General features: G+C 33.4%; 1 protein-coding gene across 1 annotated transcript; it reads right to left on the bottom strand.

Moving 5' to 3' along the window:
* Positions 1-7,940: 7,940 nt before the first annotated feature.
* Positions 7,941-14,511, bottom strand: LOC148277367 (uncharacterized). The gene is made up of 6 exons (XM_088232962.1): positions 14,453-14,511; positions 14,108-14,203; positions 13,963-14,016; positions 13,484-13,873; positions 12,301-13,395; positions 7,941-7,997 (listed from the first exon to the last, which is right to left on the bottom strand). Exons 3-6 carry the CDS (start codon positions 13,984-13,986, stop codon positions 7,941-7,943), a joined length of 1,566 nt encoding a protein of 521 aa, XP_088089088.1. The 5' UTR covers positions 13,987-14,016; positions 14,108-14,203; positions 14,453-14,511.
* Between the last annotated feature and the right edge of the window lie 2,658 nt (positions 14,512-17,169).

Genomic DNA, 17,169 nt, shown 5'->3' with positions numbered 1-17,169 from the left:
TCAAAAGTGCAGCCGAAATTCACCAGTAAAGGCAGCCGTTATAATTTTTAACTCTGAGATATCTCAGAGCTGCATACTCTTAGATAAATATAGTGATACTACGAGCGTTTTTATTGAAATTAAAACAACATTACAACCACTTGTATTAGGCTCCCAATATTTTACTCCAAGCGAAGACGTCGACTCCTGCCTGAGCAAAATCAGCACCATGTTGAACGATAAGATCAAAAATCTAATTCTTATCGGGGCAGATGCAAATTCTAAGAGCATCTGGTGGGGCAGCGACAGATCAGACAAAAGAGGAGATAGAGTTAATGACTTCATGTCCCAAAATCAACTTCACATATTAAACGAGGGAACCACACCCACATTCGAAACGTTTCGAGGAAATGATTTGTTAACAAGCATCATAGACATCACAACATGCTCTACAAACATGATTGGTCTAGTCGAAAAATGGCGAGTCGACCGACAGCTAGCCGCTCTTTCAGACCATAATGCAGTTACATTTAATATTAAATTAGAAACGGACTCTAATACTTGTGTAAATGACGCTACGACGTTTCTATACAAAACCAGCAAAGCAAACTGGAAAACATTTCAAAAAACCTTAAAGAAAATATTAACAGAAAAAGAGCTAAATTCAATAAAAATAGACGAAAATATTGAACCGAGCGTCCTTAACAGACAGGTAAGTACGATTACAGATGCAATATCTGAAGCCTGTCGCTCATCCATCCCCAACATTAAAGCCTCAAAAACCAAAAAATGTCCCTGGTGGACTGCAGAACTAAATGATCTTAAAAAAGAAGTCATTAGATTAAAAAGGAAATTGGTTAACTCGGCTGCTGGTAGAAGAAATTTTGTAACATTACCAGCATACATAGAGATCAAGCAAAAATATAAAGAGGCGATCTCGTTAGCTAAGACTAAAAGCTGGAAGGATTTCTGTACGGGACAAAATAAAGATACGGTTTGGTCTACGGTACAAAGAATATTAAGAAATTCACAATCACGACCCCCCGAGACGCTTAAATTCAACGGCGTTCAAACCACCTCAGCGCAGGAGTCGGCAACTGAGCTTCTTAAACATTTCTTTCCGGATGATACCACGCACGGTGAAACAAGCGAGCAACTCGAAATTAGGCAAAATATAGCAAAAATCTACTAGCCGATAATGATATGCCTTTTACGTTATTAGAAATAAGAAATATTCTATTTAGTTTAAATTCCAGTAAAGCACCGGGCCGCGATCATTTCACTGCAGACATTTGCCAAAAAACATTCGAATGCATTCCGAACACCATTCATAGCATATTTAATGCGAGTCTGAGACTCGGCTGCTTCCCAGCACTATGGAAAATTGCCAGAGTAAAAGTAATCCCAAAACCAGGTAAGGAAGATTACGGAGACGTGTCTTCATATAGGCCAATCGGTCTTTTACCCGTATTTGGAAAGGTCTTAGAAAAACTTCTAATCAAAAGAATCTCATGGAGATTCAATAAACTTGAAAAACTAAGCCCTAATCAATACGGATTTACCCAACAAAAGAGTGCCGAAGACGCTATGGTGAACGCGGTCACTCTCATTAAAGAAGCAACAAAGAATGGTTACCATGTCTGTGCTATATCTTTAGATATTAAAGGGGCCTTCGATAACGCTTGGTGGCCCCATATTTTAAATCAATTAACAAAACTTGAGTGCCCGAAGAACATATTCAATGTCTTCCAAGACTACCACTCCGACAGGATGGTAGAAGTTAAATACGCTGGCGCATACTCAAATAAAAGTTCAAACAAAGGTTGCATACAGGGATCTGCTTGTGGACCGGTGCTTTGGAATATCGTCCTAGACGAACTTTTACAGTTAAGTTATCACTGCAATGTTCATTTACAAGCATTTGCAGATGATGTCCTAGTTTTAATAAAGCACAAAGATACGAACTTATTGGAACAAATAACAAACGAAACTCTCTCCTTAGTCACTTCTTGGGGAGACAAAGTAAAATTAAAATTTTCCGAAGAAAAAACAAATGCTCTATTTATAACTAAGAGAAAAGCACAACCTCCAAATATATTTATGAGAGGAAAAAGGCTTTATTTTGTCAAAGATTGTAAAATCCTTGGTGTAGTTCTGGACGAAAATCTAAATTGGAGTAAACACGTTGACTCAATAACAAAAAAAGCAGCGAAAATAGCAAATCGCCTAACATTCATGGCCAAACCGACATGGGGACTCAGCCCAGAAATAGTAAGAACGATTTATAGCGGGTAGTAGAACCCACTATCACTTATGCTGCCGCGGTATGGTCAGAAGCAGCAAAGAGGAAAAATATCCAGACAAAACTAAATAGAATTCAACGGTCAATGGGAATAAGAATAAGCAAAGCATATAGAACTACATCCCTCACCTCGGTCCAGGCAATTGCAGGACTCATGCCATTGGATATTAGAATTAAAGAGATTAGCGATATCTATTACACAAAATTGAACCATACTATCATAAATGCTCCAAACGACATATTGTATCAAGGAAGGATCGCCTATACAGATCTTCCACATCCAAGCAAACAAGTGGGCTTATCTACTGGGCATCCAGAAACGTACGCCAGACTTGAATTTCCAGAGGATGAAATAGACATCTACACGGACGGCAGTAAAACTGGAGGGAAAGTGGGCGCTGCCTTCGCCGCATTTGACAATTCCGGAGAGTTGTACAGTAAGAAGCTTCCCATGGCAGACTACTGCACGGTATTCCAAGCCGAACTCTTCGCAATTGTGAAGGCACTAGAATGGGTCACTAGCAAAAAGAAAAACTGGAAGACTGTCAACTTATTGTCAGATTCAAAAAGCTCTATTCAGGCGCTAGATGATGGATCGCCTAACAATCCCATGGTATTCTGCATACAAGAATCTTCGAGAAATCTCGAGAAAAGAGGCATTGAATGCAAATTCTTGTGGATACGTGGTCATAACGGTCTCTCTGGAAATGATAGAGCTGACGAGTTAGCGAAAGATGCAGCCTTACACGTAAAACTGTAAAGCTATACACAAAGTTTCCACTAAGCTACGCAAAAAGGGAACTAAGAGAAAAGTCTCTCGAAGAATGGGAAAACCGATACCAAACAAGCTCTACTGGGTCAGTAACTAAATATTTCTTTGAAAATTTAAATGACTGCAAACAATTTGGCAAAGCAAACAAACACACCTTTGAATTAACACAAATTCTCACAGGTCACGGTGCTACACTTTCGTATCTTCACAGATTTAAATTGAAGAGTAGCAGTGCCTGCCCATGCGATACGCTAAGCGAGCAAAATGTCCAACATCTTCTCCTTCACTGCCCAATGTTTGCGAAAGAAAGGTATGATTTGGAAAAAGAGTGCAACAAAAGAAAAATTGCAATTGAAGATTTTCGGACAGTTCTACAGCACAGCATATTGTCCCAAAAGTTCGTGTCTTACGCTAAACTAATAATAGAAAAAATAAGGCCAATGAACAAGTAATGGGGCAGGTACCCAAAACTTTTCAACTGTGATATGCATGCACTAACAATAGACATAGCTATATTTTATATTTAAATTGCTATAGTTTAACCATTTTACAGTTGTTACTGTTATTTTGTTACTTGTTGTTACTTGTTGCTTTGACTGACTCTGTAATGTAACTTTTGTTACATTATTGTTTTGAAGTTGATATGTAACTTTTGCTACATATATATTGTTATGAAGTAGGTGCGTAACTTTTGTTAAGTATCTATTGTTAAATAACTTATTGTTACAAATTATTATGTAACTTTCGTTACATTTATTGTTATTATGTTATAGAAATATAAATTTATGTTAATCCCTTTCCAGTCAAGGTTTTACATGGTTCCCTTGACAACGGTGCTGATTCCAATTCCGAGTCTCGACATGCGCACGTGTTGCTGGATATGTTGTGGTGACTAAGTTAGTGTACGCAGAGCGCACTTGGCAAAAACCGCAAGGTGACCGCCTGTGCATGAAGCGTGACACTGGACTGGGAATCGCGACATTGTTTAGTAAAACGTGGGCGGGCGGGACGAAGATGGATAGGCACTAGACGAATGTCGGAAAGTGCAAATAGTCCATGTCACAGCTTCAACACAAAACATAAACACATAAAATCATACACAAAGCACTAACAAAAATAACAGCCCAAAAATATCACCTTGTATAGTTATAAGCAAGGGATATCAAATAACACAACAAAGAAAAAAAAAAAAAAAAAAAAAAAAAAAAAAAAAACCTAACCTAACCTAACCTAACCTAACCTAACCTAACCTAACCTAACCTAACCTAACCTAACCTAACCTAACCTAACCTAACCTAACCTAACCTAACCTAACCTAACCCTTGACCTTTGCGGTCACCCCCTACATTTGCTGATCCCCCACCTTTGCTGACCTGACTTTATTTTTTGACCTTCGACCTCTGACCTTCGCTAACCCCTACCTGGCTGACCTGACATTTGAACTTTGACATTTGACCTCTGACATTAACCTTTGACATTTGACCTCTGACCTTTGTTAACCCCTGACCCCCCCACCTTCGGTGACCCCCTACCTTTGCTGACCTGACATTTGATCTTTGACCTCTAACCTTTGCTGAACCTCCACCTTTGCTGACCTTATGACTGAACGTGAACCTTAAGCTGAACAAATACAAGTAGCTTTGTTTTGTTTTAGGACACGTTACATGACAAAACCGGGTTTAGATCCATCGGGTGGTTGTCGAGATTTATTATAAGTATGGGACGTTCAAGGTCATTCGGTATGTATTTTTTTCAGTTTTTTGATAAAAAAGGTTATTTTGTTTTGAAACTTAACAGGATCGGTGGACATAATGCCCTTAGTAAAACCTTCAGTGTGTGACCTTGAACGACCACCGCTCTTCATTATTGATGTCATAAAATAATCAGTATTACATTTATGTACATATTATTTATACATACATTTTTATTTATTTATTTACGTACATAATTTTATTGTACAATATTTGAGACATAAGTCCCAACTCTATGGGACGAAAAGTCCTGTGTTGAGGTGGGACGAGCAATTATATGACACAGACACATGAGTATATCACCACAAATATAGGATTAGAAACATAAAAATATTTTTTAAGAAAAAAAAACATAATCATAGCACATTAATATGGTAAACAGTAAACTCAAGCATTCGGGAAATCTTCAAAGAGTTTCGTACTCAAATTCCTTCCACTAAGGAAAATCCAGCCCTTAACTCCTTTCTTGAAAATAGTTTTTGTCCTTGAGAGCTTAATACGTTATTCCAAAACATTGAACACTCTCGGTGCGATAAATGAGAAAAAGCAAAAGAAAGAGCAAAAGTCGTACGGGTTTTGGGTATGACATAATTAATGCTCTGGGAAAACCTCGTACGGACATTTTGCTGAGACCTCTCCTAATTGTTCGACCAGAAGTGTGTAAGTGCTTCTTTAAGGTACAGTTGTCTCATATCCAGCACCTTCGTGTGTTGGAACAACTGTTCTGAGGGCGCCGGAATATCAATCTCAATTATTATTTCTGTGAAATTATGAGAGGCTTTAAAATTGATGTAATCGTATATGTATGTGTTTATATGAGTACTTACATTTATATTTATATATTTTTTTTATTACTTTGTCGAAATTTTTACATATTTTTGAATTTGGATTTTAGGCCGGAGCGTTCTTAACAATTTTACATCGATTTATAAGGTGGTTGATAGCTTTCCATGAGGAATATCCAGGCTTAATGATAAGGTTTGAAAAAAAAATGAAAATCATTGTTCAATAAGTCCACTTATATTCACTACACATCGTCACATATATACAATATATATACACACACTCATACATATATACACACATACACACACCCTCACACAATATATATAACTATATACCTAACTGTACTGTGGGGTAACTACCCCCACTTACATGTACAATAATACTGATACATTATAACAAGTAGGTACTTAGCATAAATATTATTATTTAAAGTAAAAGTTATCCTCATTATCTAATTGAGACACATTATATATATGTATATATTTGTACCGACATATTGAAACCATTGTATAAATTATATAATATGTTTTGTTTTTATAGTACACAAAGTTAGAGTTAACTCTAATGGACCAGTAAAGTTTATATTTTATATTACATGCTAAGGTTATCAATTAACTAATTAAATTTTTCAAGAACGATAATATTGTAAGGGAAAAAAACAAAAAAGAAGGTAATTTAAAAATTGAAATCGAAGTAAAAAAGTTAAGTTAAAAGTTTCTAGTTAGTGTTTACATAAATGGAAATAATGTTAACATTAATAAAAAAACTTAATTAAAGTAATTTAAAAGTAAGAGTTAAAATAAAAAAGAAAAAAAAACATGATCAAGTGCACAAACCATTTTTTTTAAAAGGCATAATATATATTTAAGTACATATTGCAAGGGATAAAAAAAACCGAAGAGAAGCAACTTCAAAAGTAATAAAAAACAGTAAGTTTAAGTTAATTTAAAAAACATCTTCAGAATTAATGTTAGGAAGATAGAAAATATCAGTCTAGTCCGTCTAGAGGGGACACGGTATGCAAGTAGATTAATTAGTTCTGGGGATCAAATTTATTATTTACAGTTTTGTAAAGCAGGATCTGATCGAAGATATCTTTTCTGTGTTAATGAATCGAGGTTATGAATTTTTAAAGAAGCTAGGTATATAATTTGGAAAATACAAATGAAATGTGTATGTATATTCATATATATAAACATGATCCCGTAACTTTGAATCGACATTCGAATATTCGAATTGATACTTTAGAAATGAAATCGTTCCGGAGTTCCCATCCCCTTCTCACTCACACAAATACAATTCTACTGACTATGCGATATCGCATGGATACGCGCTGCACATGTGAAATGGGACTAAGGGGGGCGCGGTCGCACGGTTAGCGGGGCGCGGCGTATCAGAATCCTTTTTAAAAAAAAAACAAAAATTATTTAATAGACTGTTAAACTAAGTCAAAAAAACTTTTTTTCACCAGTGACGTTCATTCAAAGTAGTGCATTTTATCAAAATATTTTTTAATTATTTTTTCCGTACATTTTCGAGAAACTTTGCAGTCCAATTTAATACTCTAATTTTTACCCCGCGCAAGAAAAACAATATTGTATCCAATTTCCCGTAGGGCTGAAGTTCCTCATTATGCAACTAAAGTGACTACTAACGAATTTTCGTTTATCCAGAATGAAGAAATATAATATTTATGTATGGAAATAGAAGATCCTCTTAGTATGGAACTGTATGAGTACCTGTATTTTTTGTATTATAAGTTTATTGTTTCTTTCAGGTAAATACAACAAGTAACTGCACATTTTAAAAGTCATATTGTCTTATTTGTAATATTTTCCTTTAAATTTAATAAAAATATTGTTCAAAATTCAATTAACAGTCTTTTATTTATTTACCTTCCGGGTATATGTTTACGGATGATTCAATTTTACAAAATACGAGGGGGGACCCAAAAGTAACGGGAATCGCACTGTGGTGGGGAGGGAGTGTAGAGGTACCCATTTTACGATCCGATGTTCATTGGAAACACGTCTTTTGAGTCAGTGTGCGAAGTTCTGTTGCTGTGAGTGTATCAGTTCGTCTGTGGGAATTTTTTTAGTGAAACAACTTTTTCCATGTCGCCGAAAACGTAATGGCTGATTGTCGAAAAGACCGCGCGGCTGTGAAATTTTGTTTCCTGTTGGGGAAGTCAGCCGCGAAAACTATCGTAATGCTTAAGAGGATTCTGCCCTAAGTAAAACCAGAGTCTACGAGTGGTTTTCACATTTTAAAAATGGAGAAATGTCAATTGAAGGCCAACCCCGTTTAGGACGCACCTCAACGTCAAGAATTGACGAAAACATCGACAAAATCAATGTTCTCGTTCGTGAAGACCGTCGTCGAACCATTGATCAACTTTGTGAGATGTCTGGAATATCGTGCAGTTCAATTCAGGGGTTTTGAAAAGATTGAGGGAAAGTATCCGGAAGAAAAGGACAAATTTTTGGCACACAAGCGACTGGTCTTTCCATCAAGACAACGCGCCGGCCCACACCGCTCTACCCATAAAGCAGTTTTTGACCAAAAACGGCATGACACCAATTGGTCAGCCCCCTTCCCCCCCCCTGCTCACCGGATCTAGCCCCCTATGATTTATTTTTGTTCCCCAGACTCAAAAGGGACATGAGAGGAAAGCGTTTTGCCACTGTGAAGGAGGTAAAACAAAAATCGCTGGAAGGCCTAAAGAACATCCCAATAAGGGAATTTAAAAAATGTTTTGAACAATGGACGAATCGTTTGCAAAGGTGCGTTGTGGTCAAGGGAGAATATTTAGAAAGTGATCAAAATTTGGTGAAAAATATTTTTTAAAAATAAGTTATGACGAAATTTCCGTTTTTTTTGGGTCGTCCCTCGTACACACGTAACGTTGCCATACGCCATGCCAAGCGCAATAATGAGTATTGAGTTTGATTACAAAACATGAAAAATAATCACTTAAGAGACGCCAAAAAGCACAAACTACAACAAAAATTAATAATATCTTAATAAGTCAATATTGTTTTATTCAAAATGTGAGGCAGTGCCTTATGGGCCAAAATTTTCGACCTGTGATGCTAAAAGGAAAATTTATGTGAGAAGGGTGAAATTTTTATTACTTAACAGTGCCCTATGGATTGAAATGAGGTGGTGCGCTATGGACGAAAATAGTAAAATATTACTCATGAAGTGATTAAACGGCCATTTAAAAAATTAAATGTTTTCTATGAAATCATCATAATTTTTCCGTTTCCGTACCTTATGGTGTATAGGGCACTGCATTGGTACACTAAAGTGTTTCTTGATCATTTTTGTTACATGTAGGTAAGATGATCAGTCTTACGCTTCAGGTACTAGTTCAGGGACTATGAAAAATATTCTAGTGTAAAAATACCCTTTTAAATAAATATTTCATGTCAACCATGCCCCCCAGATAGCAGTGAAACTTGGTACAAACTTGATTTAAGATTGATGGAAGGTCGAAAAGGAAAATTTGACGCGACAAGTTTTTATCAAAAGTTGCTGGAATATTGTTATGTCAAATTTGAAGAGACAAGTTTTGACAAAACTTGCTGGAATCTTGTTATGTCCAGAACGTTATTTCAGAATCCGAAAGTCATACAATGATGATCAACACATTGCCATATACATAAAAATATAGAAAGAATTCGTTTTTTTATTTTTTTTTATTTAAACTGTTATATTTAATCCCAGGACTTTTCTACAAGACTGTTTTTTTTGGCACCACAACAGGCCGTGAGGCTCAATTCAGTGGTGAATTACAGCACGGTACAAAAGAAAAGAAAAATCACATTCAATTTTTGTGTTCTCACCAGGAATCGAACCCGGAACCTTCCATGTGTGAGCCAAATGTCTTGACAACTACACCATGGAGGCCGCCGAATTAAATTAGTGCATGACAAATATCCAAAAAAGTGGTTAATTCCAAATAACATTCAGATTAGCAATACTATCAGAGTCATTGAAAAATTATATATTTCACCGTTTTTGTCTTTAGGTTTCAAGTCATTTTTAATGTTCGTGAATTTGTATTTTACTCTACGAATTTATCATTGGATGTTTTTCCGGCGATTTTAAAACTTTTAATATTGTCGAAGTGTTAATACTCAGTTAAAAGGATGAAATATTGATATGGCACTGAGGAAAAAAGAAAAAAAAAGAGTTTTCGTAGCACTGTCATTCGACCAAACCGTCTTGTCAAGAGTTCTTTAAAAGTAAGTATGATTATAATATATATTTTTTTTTTTTATTAGGACCTACTACCAAAACTTGATAACATCGGCCAAAAACAAGTTACATTTATAAACATAAGAAAAACATAAACAGACAGGAATAACAATATAGATACAAACAAAAGACAAGAAAAATATAAGTACAAGAATAACATCAAAATATCAATTGTAATAATAAACACATATCCAAACCAATAAAAATTTCAACATTATAATATATTGATTGATTTGGTGTTTATTTTGTAGAACTCCATATTTAAACTTATAATTAAAAATCAAACACTGATTTGAGTCTACTGAACAGTTTATTTTATTTTTACAAATATAAACATATCGCTCCTTTAATAATAAACTGAAATAACTCAAAAATCATGATTGTTGGGAAATTGCAGTTAAAGTTTTGCAAGTTTGGCGTCAACTATGTTTTGAAGAATATTTTTAAATATGGACATTCTACAGAGATGTAAAGGTGTTTCACGCATTGTGAATAAAATATTCTTTCAATTTATATTTATAAATATCTAGTGTTAAGCATATTTTATAAGATATTTAAGTTTAAAAATACTATTAGTGACTTAGTTCTGTTTTTGATTAAAAAGAAAAATTATTTTTAAATTTCGACTTAACACAAAACTTATTATTACAGTTTTGTTTTAAAAAAACTGATATTATGTATTAAACTTTAGGATATAATGTACTTTATTAGTAAAATATAAAATGACAATATTTGACTTTAGGAGTTATTACTGTTTAACACTAACAAAAAAGTCAATTATTATAATAACTTAGGTTTAATTCTATTTAATGTTAAATCAATGATAAAATTATGAATTGATCTGTAATTTAAGGTACCTATATAAAAAGTTAGGGGCTTAGAATATAATAACCTGACTACTAACTTGTAAATATCTTTACAAATAAATTTAATAATTAAATATAATAAGAAACACATTTTATTTTTATAATAATTTTATTGAAATCTTAATACAAAATCAACAAAAAATAATTAAAAATGAACTTTGCTTAGCATTATAAAAGACCTTTATTATTTTTTTATAATAGCAGTCTTGTTCTCTTATATTATTATATTATTATCTTAATAATATTGAGATCACTTAGGAATGCAGCAGTTATAATCACAATCAGTAAATAATATTTCTCTTAGAACTCTGTAATATTGACAGTAATGAAACAATAATTTTATTTAAAAGGAAAACATGACTGACTGACTGATCTATCGGGCTCAAATTTGGCATACAGATAGCAGTTATGATGACGTAGGTATCCGTTAAGTAGGGATATTTGAAAATTGCCGCGGGGTCGGGTATTACGTATTAGTAATATTATAATATTCATTGGCAGAAACGAGATCAAAAATAATTCTTAAGAATAGATTTAAAAAATAATCAATAAACATTTAGTAAAAAAAAATCCGAATTTTAATAAGATGTCGTTTTTTTTATATGATTGTGATTACATTTTATTTAGGATGTCAATCACAAACCAGTATGTAACGATATCTTATTAAAAAATGGAATTATAAAAATTTGCGTAATATGAGGGGATTAATCCTTTAGTTATTAACTCTTTTAAGTCCTTCTTTTTATTTGCGCTTAGTTCCTGTTTTTTAGAATATACTTGTTTAATCGTTATTTCTTCGAGAGGTATCATTTTCTTTCGTTTATTTCTAACGTTCACTTCTTTATACTCACTGTCATAATAAGACGTTTTGTAACAAAATGTAAATGGATCGCTTTTAGTAATTTTTAAATGTTTGATTTCATTCCACATAACATTTTGACCATTTGTGTTGGTACTGAAATTATACCCCCACTCCTCTTGTAACTCTTTTAAATTTGAGAATGAGTTGAAACTCATTTCATGAACACTTATAGCTGGACTACTCTTTTTTGCGTTTTTGATTAAGGCAATATACTGGTCTGGAGTGTAAATAGGGCCAGACTTGAGATTTTTCTTGACCTCTTTTTCTATAAGACTGTGTACACTATCGGCCTCATTTTGGGTGTGGCCCCTAATTAAAAATTTATGAGTTATACTGTTTATGTTTAAATAATACACAGCATACATATATAAAACCTTATAAACCTTTGCAACCGCAATGAACTTATTCTTGTTCTGTCCACAGCAATTGTCGGAGTAGAATATTATGTTTTTCGCAGCTTCTCCATCAGAACTAATGCCTTTCAAATATTCCCAGACACACGACCCAATCTCAATCGCTCCTCTTTTTGCATCTGACTCAGTCCAGAAATAACAGTAAACATTGTCATATGCATGTTTGCCTTCTTTATTATTGAGTTCGGTCAATGTCAGGTTGTAACTGTTCAACTTGCTTTTATAATAAAAAGCCGAAGTGTCACCTCTGGGACATTGCAATACGGCTTCTAAATCGTAAATTACGACTTTATTTTCATTGTTTACATTTCTCCTGTCATTCAATTTCTCCTTCCTACTTAGTTCTTTCTCTTTAAGATGTATTTGATACTTTTCTTCTTCTTTTTCTTTTTCATTACCATTTAAGTTTGCATAGGCAACACATTGGTCGCATTGGTCTTTTTTTGGTTTGTGAAAACTTAAATTAAACTCTGTTGTAAAAATTTTATAGTAAGCAATGTAGTTACCAACCTCTTTATTATTTTTAGTTTGCAATCCTGTAAAGTCTCTGTACAAATCTTTAATTGTCTTACCTCCTTCAATATACTCTCTTGTACTGTGAGCTCTAACATAGTGTCCTTCTATTCGAGGAATAGATTCAATGTGTTTTCTGATTTCAGCTAATAATTCAGGATCCAATTTTTCGTTATTGCCATGTTTGCCACGTTTCTCCTCTATGAAGCCCATCTCATTTGTGTTCGTTATGATGGTGTAAATCATTCTATCACTGATATCTAAAGTACTTCTAAAAAAAGTTTTGCACACTCTAATTCTATTATTGTCCAGTGTCAAGTAGAATGCCTTATTGGGGCGACGGGGAGTTTGGGCGTTAGTATATTTATATTTAGGTTCTATATCAACCATACAAGTTTTTATGAATGCTCTTTGCTTATTTAAATCACCAAGTTGCCAAAATTTATCAAAAATTTCATATCTTCCCTGAGTGTCTATTTTGTCTATGCATTTTAATTTACACTTCTCATTACAGGGAGTCTTGAGACAACGTGAGGGCTTATTTTTGCGAGTTTTAGACATTGACACATAAGCTCTTCCTTCGTTACGCATCTTTTTTACTCTGTTTTGTCTCCATTTAGCAGGATTTTTTACCCTCTTAAGACCTCTTTTTTTTAAACTCTGTGTTGCAGTGTCAATATCAGAGCTTGAAGAATCCGAGCATGATGGAATTAGGAAATTCTTTTTTCTGTGCTGAGAAATCTTTCCGAATCTGTCCTCAAAATCGAAATTAGGATCATCCACGTCGTCATCTAAGTCGCTTTCATCAGTGTACATAGGAGAATAAATGGTTATTGAAGAGTTCATCGCACAAGATCTTCGTATTCGTGAACCAGTGGCATTCGAAGTCTAAAAGAGGAATATTTTTATTAATTAATTAAATAAGAAATAAATTAAAAGAGAAAATTAATTAATTATTTCATATTATATCACATACATCAGATCTGTAATCGCTTCGCTCTGTATTCTCCATACTATTATCTTCTTCTAATTCAGTAGCCGTGCGTATAATGGCTGAAGCTAAGTGACCCTGTGACTTGCCGCTCTCTCCAGTTGGCTCGGTTGAAATTTCTTGAGATGAATTCGAAGACGAAGACGACGACGATGATGAGGACGACGACGAGGACGAGCATGGTGAACTTGAAGAAGAAGAAATCCGTCTCGACGGTAGCTTCATTTCTTCAACTACCTTGGTATTTTCTTTCTCGTCTTCATACGAAAAGCTGTCACTGTCGTACTCCGGTACAAGATTTATTTTGATTTCAATGTTAGGCCGCGATTTATTTATCAACACTTCAGTTTCAACCGAGGTACATAGTTGAGGATCCTGTAATTTTGTTTAAGTAAGTTATCGATGGTAATTTATGGAATTAATTATCATAATACGAGCAGAAAAAGTGGCAACATTTAACTTACATCGTTCTGGGGGGAATCCCGCATAGGGTGTAGCTCGTCTTTTTCTGTTGGTTTCTGGAAAATAGTTAGGTATTTAGTATTGGTAATAATATAATACAATAAGTGAACACAAAAATATCAGATTTTGCAATAAGTAAAACCTTACTTCTGTATCGTTTGAATGACTTTCATTTATTGTTAAATTATTTATAATCAACGAAGATCCACTGTCGCACAGGTTCACATTTTTACTTTTAGGCAGCTGAAAAAATAATAAATTTTTATACATTGTGCCCATGTTAAGCGAGCTACTCACACACCTGCCGCAGGGACTGTTGTCCCTACCGGTAGGACTAAACTTACATTAAATACATTAAATTTTACTTAGTCCTACCGGTGGGGACAATAACTTACTGGTAGGGCTACGTGTAACGGGCCAGATTGTCCCTGCGGCAGGTGTGTGAGTAGCACGCTTTAAATGAAAAAAAAACGTAGGTATTTAATTACTTACTGCGTCGTTATCAATATTCGATAAGGTTTCTCCAGGCGTTGAATTAGAGACTTTTTCCCTTTCAGAAATTTCGGATGATTGGACTAAGCCCACAATTTTTCGGATTCGCAATGACATTTTTATCTAAAACAGAAACAAATTAAATTATGCTAAAGAACATTCACATCACTTTTTAAAATAAACTGCATGAAATGATAATCAAACTATTTTTTATTATTATTTTTAACAATAAACCGATGTAAACTATAATGACTCAAACTAATTGTACTTCTTTTAGAAATAAAATGCAACAAGTCTGATTAGTGTTTCAAATCTATCGTAGTTTTTAATAAAAAAATGAGTTAAGTCTAAGTAGTTCAATATTATTTATACGATTTAAAAAAATAAAGAGGAACAAGTCTCAAAAACACGATTTATAATTAAAATAATTATGAATTATTTCCTTACCTTTTAATCATAAAATGAAATAATAGATATTCGTCCACGGGAACAAGGATTCACTTTGAACACTGTCGGAGTAACACTGATTCGTCGCGTGATGTGAATCCCGAAGGAAGCGGCCGAGTAAATCAAAAAGAGATGGACGATCTTCTATTTCGCTTGTATAGCTTTAAATAAGGAGCCTGTTGAACTGTACTTATTCTTTTCACGCGTTTAATTCGTTTTATTGTAAAATCTCGTTTTACCTATTTTTTGAGTTAATTCGGTTTATTTTTAAAGGAGCGAATTGTTTCGCCTTATTAGGGCATTTTCAAACGAATGTGAAGATTATTTGGATTGAATGTCCTTATATAGTTATATAATTCAAGGTACTAAAGTAAAAAATAAAAATAAAAATAATCTTATGAACTATAGCATGTACATTAATCATAATTGAGGGAAAAACCAATGGTTAAGGGTGAGGCTAAGTGTTTAATAGGTAATGGGGAATTTAGGTATTTATATTTGAATTTCGGGGAAAATATAATAAAATAAGTATTTATTGACATACGAGTATGTATTGTGAGATAATTAATGATGAAAATGGCCTAATAACGCGAAACAATTGTCACGAAGTTTTTATTTTTATGTGTTTATATTTGTAAAAATAAAATAAAGTGTTCAGTAGACTCAAATCAGTGTTTGGTTTCTAATTATAAGTTTATGATTATAATATTTTATCCACTGCATAATGCTTACAATAGTTTAAACTGATTAATCACAAACATTATAATATTTTTGAATTGAATTGATTAAATTATGTTTAATTTACAGAACGAAAAGGCTGTTGATAATATACCAATACTTTAACTCCAGAAGCTCTTATACTTCATAAAAGTCAACAGATGGAAGAGTTGAGGAAATGAAGATGTTTAAACATAGGCAGAACGCTCAATGTTACACAGTTTGTAAAGTGGCCACTTCAACCAGCCAATGACAGTACATAAGCTAGTAAATACCTAGACTTCCATATTTCCTTCCCAAAATGTTTTCCCTCTGTTGCAACAAATTTTGATTTGAATATCGGATACTTTTTACCATGAGAAATCTCGCTAGTCGAAAAGCTAGTAAGTCATAAAATAGTTTTATTTATTTGCTTCGGAGTTGAGAGACAAAAGAATGCACCGGCCTCTGATCTCCAGTCGATTGACATGAATTATTTGACATCACCTCATCTGACATCACATCATCTGACTTTCTTGGCAAAAACAGCCAGTAGGTTTTATTATTTATTCAAAATAAATATACTGAGTAATAATAACAAGATATTTTATTTAATATTAATATTTTTAAGAAGCTTCGTGTTTTTTGTTTTTGTGGTTTATGTTTTTTTTTGTTTCATTTTTTTTTTCCTTTTTTTTGTTTTTTCTTGTTTTTTTTTTTTTTTCTCAATTTTTTTGTTTTTTTTTTTGCATTTTTCGTTTCTGTTTTTGTTTTTTTGCTAAATAAATTCAAACATCTGTTGGATGGTAACTAGGAAGTTTGCTTTAAACTTGCCCCAAGTTTACAGAGTTGCAATCTCAAACTAGGGTCAAGCTTGAACTCTTGATACTTCAAACTTGATACAGGCTTGAGGCAAGTTTAAATTGCTATCTGGGGTAATACGTAGTATGTACCATCTAGGTTTAGCAAAACATCCGCAATATTTTATTGTCAAAATTCTCGAACGGTAGCTTAATATAACTCACCTATTTTTAGATTACAGAATACCGGGAATGAATATGCATCATATTTTGATATATTTAGTTTTTCTCTGCCTAACTGAAAAAATAAAGTGACTAACATATTTTGATCAAAAATAGCAAATCAACTTCAGGAGATTGGGTTGGAATAGTTATAATTTGATTGAATATTGTATTTTGTTATTGTATAATTACTTTAAAATATGTATGTATTTCAAGTAATTTATAATATGTAGGTATAGTACGAGAATATTAATATTTCACACTCGATTTTTTTATATTTTTATTTTTAAGCACTCTTTTTTATACCATAAATATGTAAATGGCAGAAATGCCGTATATAAATAAATAAATAAATATAAGGTATAAATAAAGATATCTACATCTACATATATACTATGTTACACAAACAAATCCCCCGCGAGAACAAAAAAGTGGTTACAAACGGTTAGTTGTCGTGCGGCAAATTCAAATATATGCTAAACTGATACTATATATTATACAAAAAAAAATGCAGGGTTCAATCTCCGTTTCTCATACAAAGTAAAGAATTCA

The sequence above is a fragment of the Micrasema longulum genome, unplaced genomic scaffold (assembly GCF_059751315.1).
Source record: "Micrasema longulum isolate JH-2025_06_02 unplaced genomic scaffold, ASM5975131v1 h1tg001044l, whole genome shotgun sequence".
In the NCBI taxonomy this organism is placed as follows: Eukaryota; Metazoa; Arthropoda; class Insecta; order Trichoptera; family Brachycentridae; genus Micrasema; species Micrasema longulum.
This window is presented reverse-complemented; position numbering and strand designations above follow the sequence as displayed.

Coding starts and splice junctions, on each gene's coding strand:
- LOC148277367 (XM_088232962.1), bottom strand. CDS start 13,986: ATGCGGGATTCCCCCCAGAACGAT. Junction 13,396..13,483: donor GAAGCGATTACAGATCTGAT/GTATGTGATATA, acceptor TTCCTCTTTTAG/ACTTCGAATGCCACTGGTTC. Junction 7,998..12,300: donor AATTGAATGACAGGAGAAAT/GTAAACAATGAA, acceptor ACGATATTCCAG/ACATCTCACAAAGTTGATCA.